This window comes from Chionomys nivalis, chromosome 17, assembly GCF_950005125.1.
Source record: "Chionomys nivalis chromosome 17, mChiNiv1.1, whole genome shotgun sequence".
Taxonomy (NCBI): domain Eukaryota; kingdom Metazoa; phylum Chordata; class Mammalia; order Rodentia; family Cricetidae; genus Chionomys; species Chionomys nivalis.
The window spans coordinates 59,808,986-59,830,807 of NC_080102.1; the positions used below are offsets into that span (position 1 = coordinate 59,808,986).

The 21,822-nt window shown below is 48.3% G+C and overlaps 2 protein-coding genes across 4 annotated transcripts; one reads left to right on the plus strand and one right to left on the minus strand.

Annotated features, from left to right (window-relative positions):
* Positions 1 to 75: 75 nt before the first annotated feature.
* Positions 76 to 6,903, plus strand: Myg1 (MYG1 exonuclease). The gene is made up of 7 exons (XM_057792315.1): positions 76 to 401; positions 539 to 651; positions 3,096 to 3,255; positions 5,914 to 6,066; positions 6,167 to 6,289; positions 6,395 to 6,576; positions 6,675 to 6,903. The coding sequence occupies exons 1-7, from the start codon at positions 183 to 185 to the stop codon at positions 6,868 to 6,870; spliced, it is 1,146 nt and encodes a 381-aa protein (XP_057648298.1). The 5' UTR covers positions 76 to 182; the 3' UTR covers positions 6,871 to 6,903.
* A 605-nt stretch (positions 6,904 to 7,508) lies between these two features.
* Positions 7,509 to 20,349, minus strand: Aaas (aladin WD repeat nucleoporin). 3 transcript variants are annotated; one of them, XM_057792734.1, is made up of 16 exons: positions 20,111 to 20,349; positions 19,621 to 19,748; positions 17,264 to 17,319; positions 16,905 to 16,996; positions 16,745 to 16,791; positions 15,584 to 15,682; positions 14,228 to 14,371; positions 10,905 to 11,025; positions 10,563 to 10,687; positions 10,380 to 10,440; positions 10,161 to 10,251; positions 9,954 to 10,047; positions 9,807 to 9,874; positions 8,078 to 8,159; positions 7,885 to 7,969; positions 7,509 to 7,741 (listed from the first exon to the last, which is right to left on the minus strand). In XM_057792734.1, exons 1-16 carry the CDS (start codon positions 20,231 to 20,233, stop codon positions 7,517 to 7,519), a joined length of 1,641 nt encoding a protein of 546 aa, XP_057648717.1. In that variant the 5' UTR covers positions 20,234 to 20,349; the 3' UTR covers positions 7,509 to 7,516. The 3 variants fall into 3 exon arrangements, with proteins under 3 accessions (XP_057648717.1, XP_057648718.1, XP_057648719.1); XM_057792735.1 differs by lacking the exons at positions 9,807 to 9,874; positions 9,954 to 10,047; XM_057792736.1 differs by lacking the exons at positions 16,745 to 16,791; positions 16,905 to 16,996; positions 17,264 to 17,319.
* Positions 20,350 to 21,822: the final 1,473 nt, after the last annotated feature.

Here is a 21,822-nt window from a genome sequence, read left to right on the forward strand (position 1 = left end):
TCTTGCCGAGAACCCGAAAATGGGCCAATTACACTGCCTTTAGAGGTTCCACCTTGGGCTCTCAGAAACGGGAAGAAAGTGCACGCATTTTTCTGGGTTGCCGTGGGGACGGCTTGCGGGCGGAAGTGGAGCTGCACTAGACACTTCCTCTTCCGGGTCGACCTTCCCGTGGAGCGAACCGTATGGGTTTTCGTTTCCTGCATGGTGTCCTAACACTGCTGCTGCCTCTGCGGTCCGTTCTCCAAACCCAGCGTCGTTTAATCGGTCAAGAGTCCGTTTCGCCCCCTAAAAGGCCTCGCTGCAACCCCATGGCACCACCCCGAATCGGGACGCACAACGGCACCTTCCATTGCGACGAGGCTTTGGCTTGCGCGTTACTCCGACTCCTGCCCGAGTACAGGGTACGGACCGCCTGCGAACCTAACTGGCTGGGTACCCTCTAGTGTTTGCTTCCCCTGAGCACGACCTCCCTAGACACATCCCCTTAGAGACCCAGCCTCAATCCTCTGCTGCCTGACAGCCCCTCTTATGTCTGCAGGATGCAGAAATTGTACGGACTCGGGACCCTGAAAAACTGGCTTCGTGTGACATCGTGGTGGATGTGGGTGGCGAGTACAACCCTCTGAAACACCGTTATGATCATCACCAGAGGTGAGTTCACACACACACCTGTTCTCTGGCTTTCCTAACTTTCGTTTGTGCTGCAATCCCTCCTTCATCGCTGCCTCATCGTTGAATCGCCCTTAATTGCCCTGGGACTGAAACCCCCACAGGCAGGCCTCCCCTGCTTTAACCCTTGGCCTTGCAGCAGGCAGTTCAGTCCTTCTAATTCAAGGACCTTTTGCTTTTTTATTTTTATTTTTTTGTTTGTTTTTCAAGACAGGGTTTCTTTGTAGTTTTGGAGCTTGCCCTGGAGCTAGCTCTTGTCGACCAGGCTGTTCTCGAGCTCACAGAGATCCGCCCGCCTCTGCCTCCGGAGTGCTGGGATTAAAGGGGTGCGCCACCACCGCCCGGCTGCTTTTTTATTTTATGTGTATGGATGTTTGGCCTGCATTCATGTCTGCACCAAGTGTACTGACGCCCACAGAGGTCAGGAGGTGTCAGGATACCCTGGAATTGGGGTTAAGGAGGGTTGTGAGCTGTCACTTGGATGTAGGGGATTGAACTTGCCTCTACTGCAAGAGCAGCCAGCTCTTTGCCATCGCTAGCTCCGTGATGGCTAGTTTTAATTTTCAGTTGACACTCACCTGGAATTGGTTCAGTGAGGGATTATCTAGATCAGGCTGGCCTGTGGGCATTTCGCGGGACATCTTGATTACCTTGATTGAGTGGGAGGCATTAAATCCTGGCCTCCACGAGTCAGAAGGAAGCCAAGCACTAGAAGCGTGCATGTGCCTGTTTTTTCTCTGCTTTTGCCTGTGGGTGAGATGTGACTTGCTGTGTAAGCTCCTGCCCCTTCCCTGCTGTGGTGGACCATAAGCTACGTTGATCCTGTGTTGACCTCTGTCAGGCGTTGTATCACAGAAATGAAGTGCGCCCCTTCTCCCACACCTCAAACCCGTGCTCACACTTCGGTCAGCGTCCCCATTTTTCCTAAAAGAGAATAAACTTTTCCTGTTTCTTCATGTTCCCACCTCCAAAATTTCTCAACTCTCCCTTCCAATTTAAGAAAATGTTCTCCCTTCTGTTGTGTTTGTTTGCAGTTTATTGAGGCTTCTCTGTAGCCCTGGCTGCCCTGGAACTCTCAGAGATCCACCCGCTCTTCCTCCCGAGTGCTGGGATTAAAGCTGTGTACCACCTGGCTGCTGCTGCTTTTTATTTTAAGTAAATATGTAAGTAAAGAGCATCTGCACGGGATGTAGACTTCCTTGTCTCTAAAGTATGACACCCGCTTACCTGACATCGCAGGTGATCTAGAGATGATCGAAAGGATACAGGAGGAGGCTGGGCAGTGGTGCTGCACACCTTTACCCAGCACTCGGGAGGCCGATCTCTGAGTTCAGGCTAGCCTGGTCTACAAGAGCTAGTTCCAGGACTAGAGAAATCCTGTCTCAAAAAAAAAAAAAAAGGAAGAAAGATAAAAAGAAAAGATGCAGGTGGAAGAATAAGGCCCCAACACTTAGGAAGTAAAGACAGGAAGGTCATGAGTTAAAGGTCATCATTTGTGAGCAAGTTTGAGCCTGGATCAATAAGACCTATTTCCAAGCCGGGTGGTGGCCGCACACACACACCTTTAGTCCCAGCACTTCGGAGGCAGGTGGATCTCAAGGAGTTCAATGCAAGCCTGGTCTACAAAGCCAGGACAGCCAGGACTGTTACACAGAGAAACCTTGTCTTGAAAAACCAAAAAAAAAAAAACCATCAAGAGAAAAAAATTTTTTTTTAATTTATCTACTTATTTATTATCTATACAGTGTCTGTCTGCATGTATGTCTGCAGGCCAGAAGAAGGCACCAGATCTCATTACAGATGGTTGTGAGCACATGTGGTTGCTGGGAATTGAACTCAGGACCTCCGAAAGAATAGTCAGTGGTCTTATCTACTGAGCCATCTCTCCAGTCCCAAGAGAAAAATTTTATAGCTGGTTGTGGTATCAAATTCCTTTAATCCTAGCACTTGGGATCAAAGGCATGCAGATCTCCTGAGTTGAGACCAGTCTAGTCTACAGAGTGAGTTCCAGAACAGCCAGGGCTACCCAGAGAAACCCTGACTCCAAAAACCAAACCAAAACAAAAATATGTGTGTCTTCTAAGGCAAACGCTGTCTCATTTTACATAAAGGATTTGAGCACCTGGAGGTCGGGTCCTCGAGGTTCTGTGAGTCACAGCTGCTGCTGTTTGCCAGGTCCCTACGCGAACTTTAAAGGATAGGAGCTTAGGTTGCAAAACATAGAGCCTGGCATACAGTAAGCGATGGGTTCCAGCCGTTGTCGAGTGAATGCAGGAATGTAAACTTTCAACCAAGGCCTGGAAAAGCCAACATAATTCGAGTGGGTTTCCTTTTCCCATCCTGCTGATACCCGGGATATAAACTTGCGCACTTAACTAGACTCTTGGACCGGCTCCTCCACTGCAGCCCCTCCCTGTGCTCCTCAGGACTTTTACAGAAACCATGAGTTCCCTGTGCCCTGGGAAGCCATGGCAGACGAAGCTGAGCAGTGCGGGACTTGTCTATCTGCACTTCGGGCATAAGCTACTGGCCCAGTTGCTGGGCACTAGTGAAGAGGACAGCGTGGTGGACACCCTCTATGACAAGGTAGGGACTGTGTCTACACCCCACCCAGCTGGCCAGAAATGGCACAGGTGATGCAGCACTGGACAAGGCCAGTCACTGACTGGGGGACTGTCCTAGTCACGGTTCTGTTGTGAAGAGACACCATGACCACAGCAACTCTGTAGGGTATGGTTTCAGAGGTTTAGTCCATATCCTCATGGTGGAGAGCGTATTGGCATGCAGGCAGACAATGCTGAAGTAGCTGCGAATTCTACATCCAGGTGGGCAGGCAAGGCTTATCTTTTGACTTCCTCCAACAAGGCCACACCTCCTAAGCTTTCTCGAGTAGCCTCACTCCTAATGCCGGAGCATTCGAATATATAAGCCTGTAGGGGCCATTCTTACTCAGCCCACCACAGGGACCCAACGGTTAAGTCTCCCCATCAGGTATGTCCTTTGTGCCTTCCCAGCCTACATCCTGGAGTGGAGAGGACTGGACATTAGTGTTTAGGAAAGGGGTCTTACTACTTTATTATTTTGAGATAGGTTCTGCCATACATTTAAAAAGAAAAAAAGAAAAAGAAGCCCAATTATTCCAGGCGTGGTGGTATACACACTTCACCCAACACTTGAGAGACTTAGACAGGAGGATCTTGAGGCCCAGGCCAATCTGGATCCTGACTCAAAAACCTCACCAAACTAACAAGAGTCACTCGATATCTCCGAGTAACCAGGTGAGGCTGCTTATACTCGAAGGCATCAGGCTCAGAGATGTTATTGTACACCTGGCTATCGTACATCTCTCAGTATCTCCATAATTCACTGGTGCGCAGGAGTTGGCAGGCTCAGGAGGAAAGGACAGATTGCAGAAGCATCTCCAAGTTCAGGCCAAACAGTACCGAGGACAACATTTAACCCTATTCCTGTGAAATTCACTGGTCAATCCTCAGATCCATCCAGTCTCCATCACCCCGAGGTTCAGCTTTGCAGGTAGGCTGCTGAGTTCAGGCCTCAAGCTTAGTTGTCCAGCATCTGCTCCCGTTTGTTGTGCCAGAGGGGAAGAAGTGACTAGGGTAAACAGTTTTGTGAATGGCAAGGCTTTAAACACTGGGGTCATTTGTTTCCTCTGCTGATGGGTTTCTTTTTTTCTTTTTGGTTTTTCGAGACAGGATTTCTCTGTGGTTTTGGAGCCTGTCCTGGAACTCCCTTTGTAGACCAGGCTGGCCTCGAACTCACAGAGATCCGCCTGCCTCTGCCTCCCAAGTGCTGGGATTAAAGGCATGCGCCACCATCGCCCGGCTGCTGATGGGTTTTCTAAGTAGCTGATTTAGCCAGTTTTAAGCGACTATCAAGGCCTTGGTAGAGACAAGGGGTGCTGTGCAGAGAGAAGTTTACTTTTTATTCTCTCTGAGACTAGTGCTCTTTGTACACATCATGTGTGGGACTGGTATGGAAGTGCATTTTGTAGGGAGGGGAGTTTGTCATGAATGGCTTGTGCTGGTTCTGCCCTAGGATTTGAGGTGTATTCAAACTTTTCTTCAAACTCAAATGCTGCAGCTCCTAACATAATGGTATAAGTTGTATGGCATGTGCTGATAACATATGGTACGTATTGTATAAGCTGAAACACATGGCCTCATCTCAAAGCCCCATGTCTCAGCTCTTAATGTCCATCACTTTCCCACTGTATTTGCCAGACCTTTTACTGTCTCATTCATTTGCTCTGCAGCCTACTTAGCCCACATACTCTTCCCTTCCTTGGCCCAGGAATCCATTTCCACAATCGTACATAGGAACTGAAATCCCTGTTCAAAATCATAACCAGGCCGGGCGATGGTGACGCATGCCTTTAATCCCAGCACTCGGGAGGCAGAGGCAGGTGGATCTCTGTGAGTTCGAGACCAGCCTGGTCTACAAGAGCTAGTTCCAGGACAGGCTCCAAAGCCACAGAGAAACCCTGTCTCGAAAAACCAAAAAAAAAAAAAAAAAAAAAAAAAAAATCATAGCCAGGCTGGAAAAGAGCACGGGATCCACTTCCAGAGGACAGGATTCAGTTTCCAGCATCCACGATGGTTCACAAACATCTGTGAGTTTCAGGGGATCTGATGCCCTCTTCAGGCCTCCACTGGCACTAGGCATACACACTGTGCACAGGCATACATACAAGCAAAACAACTTTTTTTTTTTTTTTTTTTTGAGCTTACATCTCATTATGTAGGCCTGGATGTCCGGGAACTCATAATGTAGACCAGGTTGGCTTGTAGACCAAGCAGGCCAGAGATCTGCCTGCTTCTGCCTCCTGAGTGCTAGGATTAAACGTGTGTGCCACAATGCCCAGCTAATTTTGTTATGAGGGCTGGAAGGTTGGCCCAGCTGCTCTTGGAGAGGTTCAATTCCCACACGGTGGCTCACTACCTATAATGAGATCTGGCGTCCTCTTCTGGCTGCAGGTGTACATGCAGAGCACCCATACACAAAATATATAAAAAACTTCAATGAAATAAAGTCAGCAAGCCCCCTGGGCATACATCTTCAGGTGACCCGAATCTGAGCCCTAACTCCAAGCCGCTGTCTTCCCTCCTCCTCCCATCTGGTCAATGGTGAAACACTCGGGGCTGTTGTGAGGAAGTGTTTACACTCTGAAACCAATACCAACTTTACCATGATGGCATGCTCAGCCTACCTCTCCCTGCTCTTTAGATGTATGAGAACTTCGTGGAAGAGGTAGACGCAGTGGACAATGGGATCTCGCAGTGGGAAGAAGGGGAGCCGCGGTATGCACTGACCACTACACTGAGCGCTCGGGTCGCTCGGCTCAACCCCACCTGGAACCAGCCCAACCAAGACACCGAGGTGAGCTGGCCTGGGTCACAGTAGAACTCGAGGACAAAGGAAGGACAGATGCCTTCCATCCAAGGCCTGGGATCATGTTCTGTGATTTCATCATTCCCAGGCAGGGTTCAGGCGTGCAATGGACCTGGTACAAGAAGAGTTTCTACAGAGACTGAATTTCTACCAGCATAGCTGGCTGCCAGCCCGGGCATTGGTAGAAGAGGCCCTGGCCCAGCGATTCAAGGTAAACTGGGCAGGTGGCCTGAGGGCCAGGGATGCTTCTGGGCCATCTGGTCAACTGGGCCTCCTGCTCCTACACAGACCTAGCCACATACTGTTTCCCTTTCAGGTGGACCCAAGTGGGAAGGTAGTGGAACTTGCAGAAGGCGGATGCCCTTGGAAAGAGCATCTCTACCACCTAGAATCTGAGCTGTCCCCACCAGTGGCCATCACCTTTGTTATCTACACTGATCAGGCTGGACAGTGGCGAGTCCAATGTGTACCCAAGGAGCCTCACTCATTCCAAAGCCGGTGAGTCCCCCAAAACTACCCTGCCTGCCTTCAGGTGTTTCAGCACTGTTGGAGTCTGACACCCTTAGCTACTCATGCCTTCCTTTGTTCTTACATAGGCTGCCCCTGCCAGAGCCATGGCGAGGACTTCGGGATGAGGCCCTGGACCAAGTCAGTGGGATCCCTGGCTGCATCTTCGTCCATGCCAGTGGCTTCATTGGTGGGCACCACACTCGAGAAGGTGCCCTAAACATGGCCCGTGCCACTCTTGCCCAGCACCCAGCAACTACGCCCCTTACAAATTCTGCAGTCTAATAAAATTTCATCTCTCACCGACCCAGGCCCTTATCTACCAGCCCAGTCATTTTCTCAGACTTAGTAAGTACAACATCCTATGGACAGCCCTAGCATAGGGCTGTCCCACCACTTCTCAGCTCTGCAAACACCGACAGCCATCAGTGGGCTGGGCAGATGCTCAGCAGTTAAGAGTATTGTTGCCCTAGGAGAGGAGCCAGATTCGATTCCCAGCACCCACACAGCAGATCACATAACTGTCTATAACTCCAGTTCCAGAAAATCCAACACCCCCTACTGACTTTGTGGGCACTAGACACATGTGACACACACATAAATATTAAATCTTAAAGGGCAGAAGAGATGGTTCACAGGTTAAGAGCACTGGCTGCTCTTTCAGAGGTCTTAAGTTCAATTCCCAGCAACCACATACTGGCTCACAGCCATCTAGAATGAGATATGGTGCCCTCTTCTGGCATGCAGGCAGAACACCATAGACATAATCTTAAAAAAAGAAGAAAAAGGAAGCCATCAGAGGACTAAATAGCTTGATCAAATTTGCAGGTAGCTAGAAAGAGACAGTGGAATCTTGGCCCGTGGTCCCACTCCTTTTTTTCTACTATACCCAGCAACATACTAGAAGACGAACAGAACCCAGAGGCTTTATTTACACATGGGAGTGAGGGGAGTGGGGCTGAGGAGGTAGCGGTCCTGGAAGAGGGTCCCAAGGGGCAGACGTTAGTGGTGTCTCAGTAAATAGTGGTACTTCATGAATAGAGCCTCCACCTCCAGCTGGGGGCTCCTGGGCCCGGCCAAGGACTGGGCTAAAGCGTGGAAACTGGGCATTGACAAAGTACAGAGGGATGTGGGCGATTCGGCCTGTGGACCAGCACTGCAGAAAACAGGTAGGAAAAGGAGTCAAGAGCATGGACCTAGAAGTGGCCTATGACAGGCCCAAACCACTGGGTCTCTAGCCATCCAGGAGACCCTACAGAGCATGCTCATGCGCACACAGCCAAGCCCTTGTCTACTCACCACACTGAGCAAGGCCCCTTTGTTGAAGGAAGGATGGAAAGTGATGAGCTGAGCCTGGGCTCCTGGTTCCCCCTGAATAATGCCACTGTGGCAAGAAGGGGAAGAGGTGAGGCCAAGGGCAGCGGGAAGTTTGTGTAGCTATATGTGGGGACGTGCTGCGTAGGCCAGACCCACACGTCTGCTCAGTACTTACCAGGGAAGAAGCTCAAACACAGGGCTGTTCCGAGTTCGAAAAAGGAGGATGATGGGAGTCCCATCCTGTACCCGTGGGTTTCCTGTAAGAAAAGGTTCAGCTAATACAGGAAACTCCCCTTTTTGTCTAAATAAGATAGAGCCAAACCAAATACAACTATATACAATAGGAACAAATAATAAATATACTAAACGTTCTATTTCAAAAAATCTAATGTAGAGAGTAACTACAATTATCTAATCTTCAACTCCGTCAAAGATCTGAGAAGGGAATTAATATTACTTAACAAACGAGAGATTTCCAAAATGTGCAACAAATGACAGAGACAACTGACTACCTGGGCAATCACCCAAAGTCTCGTTTGCAATGTTGAGTCAACCAACTTTGGCTAAGGCCTAACATAACTGACATACCATTATTAAAAGCAAGGAACTTTCTTAGAACTATCCTACCCTGTCTTGGCAAGATAAGACAATCCTGTTTCATCCACTTCTGGATATTCTGTATCTTTGTCAGTAGTTGAGGTATGGGCTTTTCTTAACCCAAAGGCCAGTTCTGCCAAGAAGACAAGCTCCCAGTGGAGTGTCTTTGGTGCTCAACGTTCTCTCGGGAGTAGAGTGGTGTTGCCAGGAGTAATTGTGTCTCATTAGCACAGAATTCTAGGTTAGATTAAAGGCCATTTTTCTACAGTTCTTCGAAGAGGCTGAAGATCATACTATTTATACTAAATATAATCTCTATGTATCTAAAAAACCTGATTAACCTAAAAATAAATATGACAAACATATAATTCTCAATACCTATCTAACTTGAAGACTAAGAATAAACAACTGTGCAATATATGAAGACAATGATCTTCAACTGTAAACAATGTCAATATATAAATAGTATCAGAGGTAGATAGAAATGTACTTTTAATATGGTAGATGTATCAAAACAATATAAAGTTATAAGCATACTCTTATACAAAAATAGAGGTAGGAACACTCACATTCAATATTCAATATATCAATATACAAGAAACAGTACCAATACAATTTTCTAAAATCAGTAATTCACAAATACCAATCATCCTATCAAACCAGTTAATTCCCCCACCTTTTTTTGAAAATATTTATTATATATACATTATTCTGTCTGTGTGTATGCCTCCAGGCCAGAAGAGGGCACCAGACCACATTACAGATGGCTGTGAGCCACATGTGGTTGCTGGGAATTGAACTCAGGACCTTTGGAAGAGCAGGCAATGCTCTTAACCTCTGAGCCATCTCTCCAGCCCCCTGCTAGCAAGGTGATTGGCTGGGTCCCCCCTAATGAATGCAGACAGATTGTAAAAATATATACAGCTTTAATGGGGAAATAGACTTACAGAACCACAGGTTCCTGTGGAGAACAGGAAAGCAGAAGAAGCCGCTGGGAGCGCACCCGCAATCTTAAGTAAAAAATATCCTCGGGGGACCCCGCCCCCTGCTAGCAAGGTGATTGGCTGGGTCCCCCTACAGGAAACTCTAGAAGCCAGGTCCCAGAGGGCAAGGGCAGAGAACAACAGCAACAACAGCGCTGGTGCTGTCGAGTCTGTTAGGCTGTGGCTTAAAAAAGGCACCTTTTCTCTAGTGGGTGTAATGGCACACACCTTTAATCCAGTGAGTAAGTTCTGTAAGTTCTAGGACAGCCAGGGCTAATCAAAGAGACCCCGTCTCAACAAAGCCCCATTCTCTTTACTCCTCACCTTTCATGAGCACAGCCAGGCGTTCACCACTAGGGTCCCAAACCATGGAGTGGGCCTCTCCTCCGAGCCTGTGCCAGGCCAGGACAGGTGCAGTCAGTGTGGCTCTCCCGACTCCTCACCCCTCCTCCCACGGGCACTGAAACCCACCTCTCCTCTCCATCTGGGGTCTGTATTGTTGTCTCAGAAAGATCTGCCACAATTGTTGCTGACTTCGCACCTCCAACGTGACCCTTCTCTGTCCCTGTAAGGGCAGAGGTTTCTAATGTGCAGTGATAGGTTCCTAGGTTTCCGTGCGTCCTTCACCCCCAGTGCACTCTACAGGCTGCCGTCTCCCTCTGCAGTGCTGCAACTCACCACACGGGTCCGGGAATGACAAGGAGTAAATCAGCGCTTCCCCCAGCACAGTGAAGAGCAGTCGGTTTCCATCTGGGCTCCAGCAGGCGGTCTGGGGACAGGAAGGAAAAGCCAGGAGAAAAGAGGTCTGAACTACAGCAGGACAGAAGTAGAGGCGGGGAGCCAAGCCTACTAACATCCCCTTCCTCCCAGCGTCTGTGGGCCATAGGCCCCGCTTACCTGACAGCGCCCTGAGAGAGTTGGCCACCTCTCACAAGTCCACATCTGGGTCTCCCAGACTCTGTGCCAGAGAAGACAAAGATTACAGCCTGGGGCCTTCATGCTCCAAACCTGGACTGTCTCATCTTGCAGTCCCCAGAGTCAGGTGCCTTTCTCTGGAATCTTGGCTCCTCACCCACTCACCGAAAGACAGCTGAAGGGGTAGTAGCCAGGACTTTGCTGCCATCTGGGGACCACAGCAAGTTGGTAACCCCTCCTCCTCGGAACCAAGGAAGGGGGACACAGATTTCTGTTGAGACATCCCATACCTAAGGGCAAAGGAGGTGGTGTAGAAACTCAGTGTTTCAATCAGCTCACTCAGGCCACCCTCTTTGATGCACAAAGGCCTAGGGAAGACCTCGGTTTATGATTACAATGAGGGCTACCTCAGTGTGAGATCTGAGGGTAGCTCCTTCACTAGATAAACTGAAGACAGATAATCTCACTCCCCCAAGCTTCCCACCACAGAGGGTGGGAACCACTCACCAGAACAGCAGCACTGACAGGTGAGGCTGAGAGCAGCCGCCCCCCACTGGGGGCCCAAGCCAAGCTGGTGACCGGTGTGTGCCCAGGGTGAGACAATACCTGAGCACAGCCAGAGGAGGGTCTGCGGAGAAACAAAAGGGATAGGGTAAAAAGATGATAACAGGTTGGGGGAGGTGGAAATGCTCTTGATCCCAGCATTTGCAAGGCAGAAGCAGGTGGATCTCTTGAGTTCGAGGCCAGCCTGGTCTGCAGAACAAGTCCCAGGACAGCGAGGGCTACACAAAGAAAATCCATCTTGAAAAAACAAGAACACAGATGGTAAACAAATGCACCAAGGCAGCCAGAGGGTAAATGGCTAAGAACACTTGTCTGCCCTGCACTCAATGTGTGTATTTGTGTGTATGTGTGTGTGTGCACGCGCACACACACACACACACACTCAAAACCACCTACAGCTCCAGCAGATCAACGCCCTCTTCTGGCCTCTGCCAGCACCCACAATACAAAGTGAAAACGCCCTGTCATGATTCCGTTTCCTTGCTTTCACTAGAACCCCTAATTCATAGCCTCTAACCTCAATTCAGGCTGGGAAAATGATAATGCTGGAGTTTAAATTTGAAGGTCTACAGAGAACCTGTGGTTTTCAGGGCAGGAGCCAGGATTAAAAGTCAGAAGCTGGCTGGGTGGTGGTGGCACATGACTTTAGTCCTAATACTTGGCAGGCAAAGGCAGTTGAATCCCTGAGTTCGAGTCCAGCCTACTCTACAGAGCAAGTTTAGGACAGCCAGGGATACATACAGAAAAGGCAGAAGCTGCAGACCATTTCCAGAAGACTGCCCCGACAGTGAGTCTAAGAGACTTACGCTGGAGTCACTGTGCTGGGTTACCAAGGACATTACCTCAAGGGTCCAACCTCTGCTGGTCTTATTTTCTCAATCCCAGCACCAATCAACTTTTCTTTTCTTTTCTTTTTTTTAATTTTTATTTTCCAATCACCTTTTCTTATCAGAGCATCTCCCACCTTTATGTGCCCACAACTTCCTGTCTACCAAAAAGAGCTGTGTGTAAATCGACCTCTACCCCTGGGACCTGGCTCTTCCCTTCCCACTGGGCCACGGACATGATTCATCTTTACAGTGAAGGGCACCTATCTTTTCAAATCAGCTCAGCTTGAGAGCTCCAACTCACTGTCCCTGTAACATGGGACACATACACATGATCAAAAATATTTTATTATTTTATGCATATGACTGTTTTGCATGCATGTATGTCAGTGACTATGTGTATGTACTGCCCAAGATGGCCAGAAAAGGGCATTAGATCCCCTGAAACTATTCTCTCCTGAGCCACCTCCTCATCCCTAAAATAAAAACATTTCAAAGGTCAGCCCATTTCTTTAGAGCCTCCCTTCTACAAGAACGGTTACTCTACTTCTCAATAAAACTTTGCTGGCTTCTCCTTAGGAAAAAAAAAATTAATTTGCTAGAAAGGGGTATGGAGAGATGGTTCAGTGGTTAGGAGCACTGGCTGCACTTCCAGAGGATCTAGTTCAGTTCCCAGCACGCACATGGAGGTTCATAATCATCTGTAACTGCAGTCCAGGGTGCATCACTCTCTTCTGGCCTCCTCAGGTGCTGCATGCACATGTTACATAGATACACACATAGACAAAACACCCATAATATTAAAAACAAAAATCGGCAGCAGTGGCGCTGCACCTCTTTAATCCCAGCACTTGGGAGGCAGAGGCAGGCAATCTCTGAATTCGAGCACAACCTGGTCTACAGAGTGAGTTCCAGGACAGCCAGGGCTACAGAGAGAAAACCTGTTTGGAAAATCAAAAAATAAATAAATAAATAAATAAATAAAATAAAATAAAAGTAAAATAAACCTTTAAAAAAATTTCCTAGGAAGCAGTGTGGTGGTATGCTCCTGTTGTCTTTCACTGGGGGAGGGTGGTGAGGAGTTCAAGGCCAGCCTCACCTAGACTAAAGTTTGAGTTCAGTGTTGCTTTTAGACCCTATCTCAATAGACAACCAAAGACGCGTGACTCAGAATTACCATACTGCCGATGGTTGTGAGCCACCATGTAGTTGCTGGGAATTGATCTCAGGACCTTTGGTAGAGCAGTCAGTGCTCTTAACCACTGAGCCATCTCCCCAGCCCCCAATCCAAGTAATTTCTAAGCTTAATTAATAGTAATGGACAGTGATGGTAGTGTGTGTGTGTGCCTTTAGTCCTAGCACTTGGGAGGCAGGGCAGGCAGATCTCTGTGAGTTCAAGGACAGCCAAGGTTACACAGAGAAACCCTGTCTCGGATGGATAGACAGACAGATAGACAGATAGACGATAAAGAGATAGAATGGACAGAAGTCTGGCGTGGTGACACAAGATGCTGACGAGCTGAGAGCAGAGTGAGGCAGGCCAGGCATGGTGGTACACATCTTTATCCCAGCATCCGCTGTGAACTCAAGATCAGCCTGGTCAACATAGGGGACTGCTTATCTTGAAAAATAAAACAGAATTCTTTTATTCTCTTTCACACCTCCCTTTCCTCTGCCGCCCGCCACTCCTGCTCGCCTTTCTTTTTTTTTTTTTTTTTTTTTTTTGGTTTTTCGAGGCAGGGTTTCTCTGTAGCTTTGGTGCCTGTCCCGGAACTAGCTCTTGTAGACCAGGCTGGCCTCGAACTCAGAGATCCGCCTGCCTCTGCCTCCCAAGTGCTGGGATTAAAGGCGTGCGCCACCACTGCCCGGCTCCTGCTCGCCTTTCTGAGCTGAAGGGTCCCGATGTAACTTGGGCTGCAGGCACGGAACACTGTTCTCGCTTTCCCACAGTTGGAGCTGGACACAAGGTTTCTATTTATTCACAATTTTAGAATTCTGCTGGTTTTATTTTTAGTTCTCAGGGAGATTATCCCCCACTCCTCCTGAGACAGGTTTCTCTGTACAGTCCTGGTTGTCCTAGAACCTGCTCTGTAGACAAGGCTGGGCTTGAGCTCAGAGATCCACCCTCTGCCTCCCAGAGCTGGGATTACAAGCATGTGCCACCATTGACTTGCAGTTGTTACAATTTTTATGGTTTCTACTCAGGTCTCTATTTGTCCCTACTCTACTTTGTAACTATGACAGTGTTTGATCCACAGACATGTCCTCCCATGGTCCCAGAAACCTCTAAGTTCTGTCCCTTTGTCTAGACAAAGCATCTTAGCACCCACCTGACCTTACATCTGCTTCTCCACAACCCTAGAAGTGCTGTGAAGAGGGTAACTTGTAGACCCCCAAAGGCTCCTGGAATGACCCTCGGGACAGGCTGCCAAAACTCACCTTGTGGATAAGGAGGTGGGGTCCAGGGTCCAGATGAGAATACAGCTCTGGCAGGCCACAGCCAAGACAGAAGCACTGAGGGGCTTCCAGGCCAGTGCTGCCACGTTTCTCTGTAGACGATGCTTCAGGGAGGGAACTATAGTGCTAGAGTAAAGAGAGGGAAACTGAGTCAAAGCAGGGACACTAAGCTCAGGGAACCTGAGTCCAGTTAAAAAGATAAAACGAGGTGTTGGAGAAATGGCTCAGAGGCCAGGGCAGCTCACAACTCTGTATCCGCTTCCAGGGGGTATGCTGCCCTCTTTTGACCTCCACAGGCACTGCATAATGCAGTGCTCAGGCATACAGGCAGCCAAAACACTCAAAACACATACAAAATAAAATTTAGGGGCTGGAGAGATGGTTTAGCAGAGGCAGGTGGATCTCTGTGAGTTTGAGACCAGCCTGGTCTACAAGAGCTAGTTCCAGGACAGGCTCCAAAACCACAGAGAAACCCTGTCTCGAAAAACCAAAAAAAACCAAAAAAACAAAAACAAAAACAAAACAAAACAAAACAAAAAAAAAACATTGGCTGCTCTTCTGAAGGACCAGGGTTCAATTCCCAGCACACACGTGGTAGCTTACTCCAATTCCAGGAGATCTGACACCCTCACACAGACGTACATGCAGACAAACCATCAATCAATGCTCATTAAAGTAAAAATAAATTATAAAAAATAAGTAATAAATAAAATTTCAAAAAATTTTAAAAGAAGGTCAAAACAGGCTTGGTATGGTGGGGCACGCCTTTAATCCCAGGGTTCGGGAGGCAGGCTAAGACAGGTTGCTGAGTTTGAGGGCATCCTGGTCTACAGAGTGAGTTCAAGGAAAACCAGAAACCCTATCTCAAAAAAAAGTAGAACTAAAAGGTAAAACCCCACAGAAGAAAGCTGACCCATGGGCCTAAGGACGAGGCTCAGCAGTAACTCTGGTACTCTGCCGATACAAAGTCCTGTTCTGATCCTCAGGACAGGATCTGATCAAAAAGAAATAATAATAATAATAATAATAATAATAATAATAATAATAATAATAAAATGGCTCAAGCGCATGGAAAAAAAGGGTTCAAGCACATGGGGTATTACAGGACAGAAGCAGAAGATTAAAGATATATACTGGGCATCATAGCGCACGCCTTTAATCCCAGCACTAAGGAAGCAGAGGCAGGTGGATCTCTGAGTTCAAGATTAGCAGAGACCCCATCTCAGAAAAGAGAAGTTAGATATGGAAAGGACACAATTACAGAGTGTCCCCAACCAGTTCCAGTTCTACAGACCAGCCCACCAAGGGCAGACGGTGAGAACAGTCACAGCCACGCACCTGCTGGCATTATACACACGGATGGAGTCGTCCAGCAGGGCCACCGCAAACTTGTTGGTGTGAGGGTGCCATGCAAAGACCCGTAAGCAGCAGCTTGACCTGCGGGGGAATGAGCAATGAAGACAGCTGCACCTCCTCCTCCTCCAACAGCCCAGCTACTCAGACCCCCTTCTTCCTCCCACAGGAAAGGGCGCTTAGTTTTCCTTTTATTCCTTTCTGAGGATGCAGAAACACCACAGTCAAAAGCAACTTGGGGAGAAAAGTGTTTACTTCATCTTATAGCTTGTAACCCAGCATCCAGGAGCAATGAGGGTAGGAAGCCAAGGTTCCTAGGGACTGCGGCAGGAACTGGAGGAGAGGCTGTGCTGTGGCAACATTAGCTGGCTTGCTCAGTCTGCTTTCTTTTTTTCTGGGGAGTAGGGTAGGGGGGGTGGGGTAGGTGGCTAGGTAGGTTGTTTTGTTTTGTTTGTTTGGCTTTTTCGAGACAGGGTTTCTCTGTAGCTTTGGAGCCTGTCCTGGAACTAGCTCTGCAGACCAGGCTGGCCTCAAACTCACAGAGATCCGCCCGCCTCTGCCTCCCAAGTGCTGGGATTAAAGGTGTGTGCCACCACCGCCTGCCCTTGTTTTATTTTTGAGACAGTGTCTCACTATGTAGCTCTAGCTGTCCATAACTCACGATACAGACCAGGCTGGCCTCTAACTCAGAGACCCATCTGCCTCTGAGTGCTAGGATATGCCACTGCATCAGATTGCAGTCTGCTGTCTTACATCACAGGACCACCATAGTGAGTTGGGCCTTCCCAAGTCAATCATCAATGAAGAACCCCCCCACACACACCCTGACAGGAGGCAGAGGCAGGTGATCTCTGAGTTCGAGGCCAGCCTGATCTAGAGAGCACGTTCCATCCAGGATAGCTAGGGCTGTAACACATACAAACCCTGTCTAGAAACAAAAACAAAAAACCACTTCTACAGACTGGCCCACAGGCCAATTTGGTTCCCTCTTTCCAAACAACTCTAGCTTGAAGGGAGCTGAGCTAAAACTAGCAGAACAAGGTAACAATATGGAGGAGTCTCTCTCTGCATTGACCTCTCTCCCCGCAAAGGAATTTCCAAACTTCAGAACTTCTGTCCTACAGGTACCAGAGTGTGTGCACTCACCAATTAGTTACCTGGGCGAATTCAGCAATCAGATCTTCGCTCCTGAGCTGTAAGAACACAGCAGACACTGCATGCACAGCAGCTCTCCTCCACCTTCACTTCCCACATCCCACCCAGGCCTGCCCACAAAGGAAAGAGGTGGGGAGGAAGCCAAACTTACAGACATGTGTGGGAACAGGGAGCCATGGAGGGAGGAGGCCCAGCGACAGAGAGTCAGGGCCCAGCTGGATGCTGTCTTGACCCATTCAAACACTGCGGGGTTAGAGAGACAGCTCTGACTGCATCTTACTAGCCATGTTCTTAGGTGAGGACAGAGTCAAAACTCTAATCCTTGTGCCCAGCACTGGATGGGCCTAGGCACCTTCCTTCCCAGTACCCACTCTGGGGCACCAGGGTACACAGAAGAGTGTGACAGAAAACAGCAGGCTATGGGAGATGGGCTAACAGGTCAGGGTGAGTTTGGGGAAAGTATGAAGAGGAGACAAGCTTACAAGTACAGGGGACTAGAGGGATACTGACCTTCTTCCTCTGAATTTGCAATTTCATTCAGGACTCCAAAGAGGCCCACATCACGCCTCACAAGTAGAAAAAGACAACAGTTACTCTCCTTCTGTCACAAGCCCCCTAACAGGTCTCACTCAGCAAACACACACAGAGGGTGCACACCTGCCCAGCGTGAGCAAAGCCCTGGTGCAGCCCCTGCCAGCACATCGAGTCAGGCGTGGTAGCACAGGCCTGTAATTCAGTACCGGGCAGGTAAAAATTGGAGGATTAGAATTTCAAGTGAGTATGAGGCCTCCTTTTTGTGTTTTTAAAGGAGGTACTGTATGTTTAATGAGTGCAACTAAGCATCAAGCACTTCATATATTGTTTTTTTTTTTTTCAAGACAGGGTTTCTCAGTGTAAAGTCCTGGCTGCCCTAGACCTTACTTTGTAAAGCAAGTTGGCCTTGATCCACCTGCCTCTGCCTCCCAAACGCTGGGATTATAGGTGTGTGTTACCGTGCCTGGCCTGCCCTCTGCCTCCCAAATGCTGGGATTAAAGGGGTGTGTTACCATGCCTGGCCTGCCCTCTGACTCCCAATCTGGCTGGCCCTTTCATTTATCAGAATAACCTAAATGACAGGTTGTCCACTTACACACTTACAGGTGAGGCAACTAAATCTCATGGATTGTGGGTGGACTTTCTGAGGTGAGTTAGGGCTTGGCCAGGTGTAGTAGCTCACAACTTTTAATTCCAGCATGCAGGAAGAACCCTGTGAATCCTCAGCCAACCTGGTCAAAATAGTGAGTTCTGTCTAGCCAGGGTTATATACTGATTAAGATGAGATCCTGTCTCAAAAAGAGAAAAGGGGAGGGAGGGGGAAGGGAGAGAAAGAGAGCATCAACCTTACTTTCATTGAATGACAGATCATCAGAGTGTCTTAAGCATTTCAGAAAGGTCAATTTGAAATTAAAATAGTCCAGAATGAAGAAAGGGATCAGTTAAGAAGCTACTTAAGGACTCCAGTGGGAAAAAATGGTGGAGTAGCCTGAACCTCCAGAATAGAGAAGAGACTTGGGGAGCAGAATATAAGACTTGAGGAACAAGTAGGACAGCAGCAGGGGAAGAGCAATACCTAAGAAACCGCTGGCTGTAACTGATCAGTAAATATGCCTGTAATGTGCCAGGCACTGGGCTGGATGCTTCCAGAGTCCGATTTAACGATCACCACAATCCTACTGCTTCTGTTTTGTTTGCTTTTTGATTTGGTTGGCTGTTTTGAGAGGCTCATGGAGTCCAGGCTGGCCTCAATCTTACTTTACAGCTAAGAAGGACAACGTTGGTCCCCTGCTCAGTGTCTGACTACAGGCGTGCACTACCACACCCGGTTCTGTGCCTGACTACAGGCGTGCACTACCACACCCGGTTCTGTGACTGACTACAGGCGTGCACTACCACACCCGGTTTATGTGGTAGCTCCTTACAGATAACGGTAATGACAACGGTGACAGCAAACGTTTCAAGGGATTAGTATGCACCAGGACAGGCCTCTAAGTGTTTTGCATCTATTTTTTTATAGTGCCTTTTAACCCAATCTGGTAATGTCAACTAACTTAGGGGGCTCTCTCTCTCTCTTTTAATTTACACGCATTGGTGTTTGGCCATGGGTGTCGGGTCCCCTGGAGCTGGAGTTAGAGACAGCAAAGAGCAGCCATGTGGGAGCTGGGAATTGAACAAGGGTCCTCAGGAAGAACAGTCAGTGCTCTTAACTCCTGAGCCATTCTCTCCAGCCCATCTTGGCATCTATTTAATACTACACAGGTTTCACTTGAGGACAGAGTAGTTAAGTAACTTTTCCAAGGCTACACAGCTAAAAATGGTGGCCAGGAAACACAGCTTCAGCTCTTACATGTGACCTATGTATGCAAGAACCAATACAGCCTTTACCTAACTTTCCTGAGCTTCAGATTAAAGCTCAAAACGAATAATGAACAGCATGAGGTGGGTGCTGAGAGCAGGTTTGTAAAATCATACCAAAAATCAAGGCAAGCCATTCGGAATAAGCGAAGCTTCTGATAAAGCCTCGGGTTTTAGATGGGCTATCTGATATGATTTCTGCTGTTATAGATAGGAAGATAGAGATTGAATGAAGCAGCCTTTTCAAGAGCAGCCCAAAGCAGAGGTGTGGAGACATTACTCCTCCAGCTCTGGAGACCAAGCCTATGCACCCCTTCGCTGTGCCTCCCACTCCTCCAGCCTCTGGAGACCAAGCCTATGCACCCCTTATGCCTCCCACTCCTCCAGCCTCTGGAGTCCAAGCCTATGCACCCCTTCGCTGTGCCTCCCACTCCTCCAGCCTCTGGAGACCAAGCCTATACACCCCTTCGCCTCACCAAACACTGATGCACCTCTTCCACACTTGTTCCCGGTGATGGATGAAGGCAGTTCTTGTACCATGCTCCAGCCTCCCAGGGGTTTTTAGGGGATCCTTGGTCAGGTGTAGAACAGGAAGATTGATCCACTATACCTCAAGAATGGGGGAAGAGTCAGTCTCTTCCCCAGATCTTATCGGAAACCCCTGCCATCTCCAATCCATAGCTGGCCTAGGCTAAGAGATTTCACGGCCCCTTTCCCACATTCTCAAATGAAACACTTGTGAGACAGAAAAACAAACTTTAGCCCTTATCTGCAACCCCAACAGTTTTTCACAGGATTGATATGAGAGGAGACCTGGCTCAGAGCATCCTTCCTTCTCTCTACCACTTCTAGAACCCCCTCACATGCCTTGGCATCCCTTACAGGCCAATAACAGCCCTAAAGTACACTTCGTTCTCTTGAGCCCCACTTTCCTCAGACCCAGCCCTGCATCCCCACTCGGACCACCTGGCCCCGGAAGTCGGGAGGCGGGCTCTCATAGCTGTTGCCGGTCACCAGCTCGTTATTGTGCTCATACAGGGTGACTTGACCCCTAGGCGGCGGCGGGGGAAACAGCCCCAGGGAACACATCTTGCCAGTCCGGAGGGCGTCTGGAATCGGAAGCTCCCCGCTGGCGACTGCTCTCCCTGGATTCTTAGTTCCCGGGCTAGATTCGTTTGCGGACGGGTAGTCGTACAGGACAAACAACAGCGCGAAGCTCAACGGAAGTGCAATGAAGAAAGTTCCGTGTGAGATTTCAGAACGGACATCCGGAATTTCCTTGCGCGACTCCTAGCGGAAGTAGCGGCCCGGAGGGGACACGTCGCAGGGCCGACTTGTAGTAAAGAGGGCTGCGGTTTGGTTTTGGTTTAGTTCCTGTCAGACTAATGTTTTTTCCAACTCCGAAGCCCCAACAGCATCTCCCACTCAATAAGGAAAATGTCCAAAATAAGACAGGTTTAGGAAAGTACTTAACTAAACCCTCCAACGCCGTGAATAGTTCGAGGAAAATATGAACTGTCACCAGTCACTCCGCTCAGGAAAAACCTCCCAGGACAGTCAGAACGGGCTTTAGGAAACAGTGCTGGTCCTGCAGAACCAAGTGTCCACAAGCAAAGGAGTCCGAAAAGAGGAAGACAGACATTGGAGAATCAGTAAACTTTCCTGCGTATAGTACTGTAGACGCTTTTCTAATCCTTACAATAGCCCCGAAATTCACTGTTGAACTACCAGTACTAAATGACACGGGATCTGGATATACCCAAGCCAGACACTGGCAAGGTATGTTGACTCAACGGCCTGTAGAATGTGGAGATGGGAAAAAGGAAATACAAGGTCGGCATGGGCTACATGACAAGACCCTGCCTGGCAATGCCAATGAGGCAGAAGTATCAGAAATAGGCATTGTCTCATATACATACACATCTGATGCCAGACAGGACTGCCAGGTCCTCTAGCACAAGGGAATGCAGAAATTGATCAATTATGGATTGGAAGTATGCTAAAGGCCTCAGAATTTCATTTTAAACATGTCAATAGCAAAGGCTTGCTGGGCGGTGGTGGCACACGACGCCTTTAATCCCAGCACTTGGGAGACAGAGGCAGGCAGATCTCTGTGAGTTCAAGGCCAACCTGGTCTACAAGAGCTAGTTCCACCAAAAGCAATCTACAGATTCAACGCAATGCCCATCAAAATCCCAGAAAAATTCTTCAAAGACCTCAAAAGAAAAGTACTCAACTAAATTTGGAAAAGCAGCCGGGCGATGGTGGCGCACGCCTTTAATCCCAGCACTCGGGAGGCAGAGGCAGGCGGATCTCTGTGAGTTCGAGACCAGCCTGGTCTACAGAGCTAGTTCCAGGACAGGCTCCAAAGCCACAGAGAAACCCTGTCTTGAAAAACCAAAAAAAAAAAAAAAAAAAAAAAAAAAAAAAAAAAAAAAAAAAAAAAAAAAATTTGGAAAAGCAAAAAAACCAGGATAGTCAAAACAATCCTGGGCAATAAAAGAACTTCTGGAGGCATCACAATCCCTGACTTCAAACTCTACTACAGAGCTACAGTACTGAAAACAGCCTGGTATTGACATAAAAACGCACAGGAGGACAAATGGAACCAAATCAAAGACCCAGATATCAATCCACACATCTTCAAACACCTGATATTTGATAAAGAAGCAAAAAAA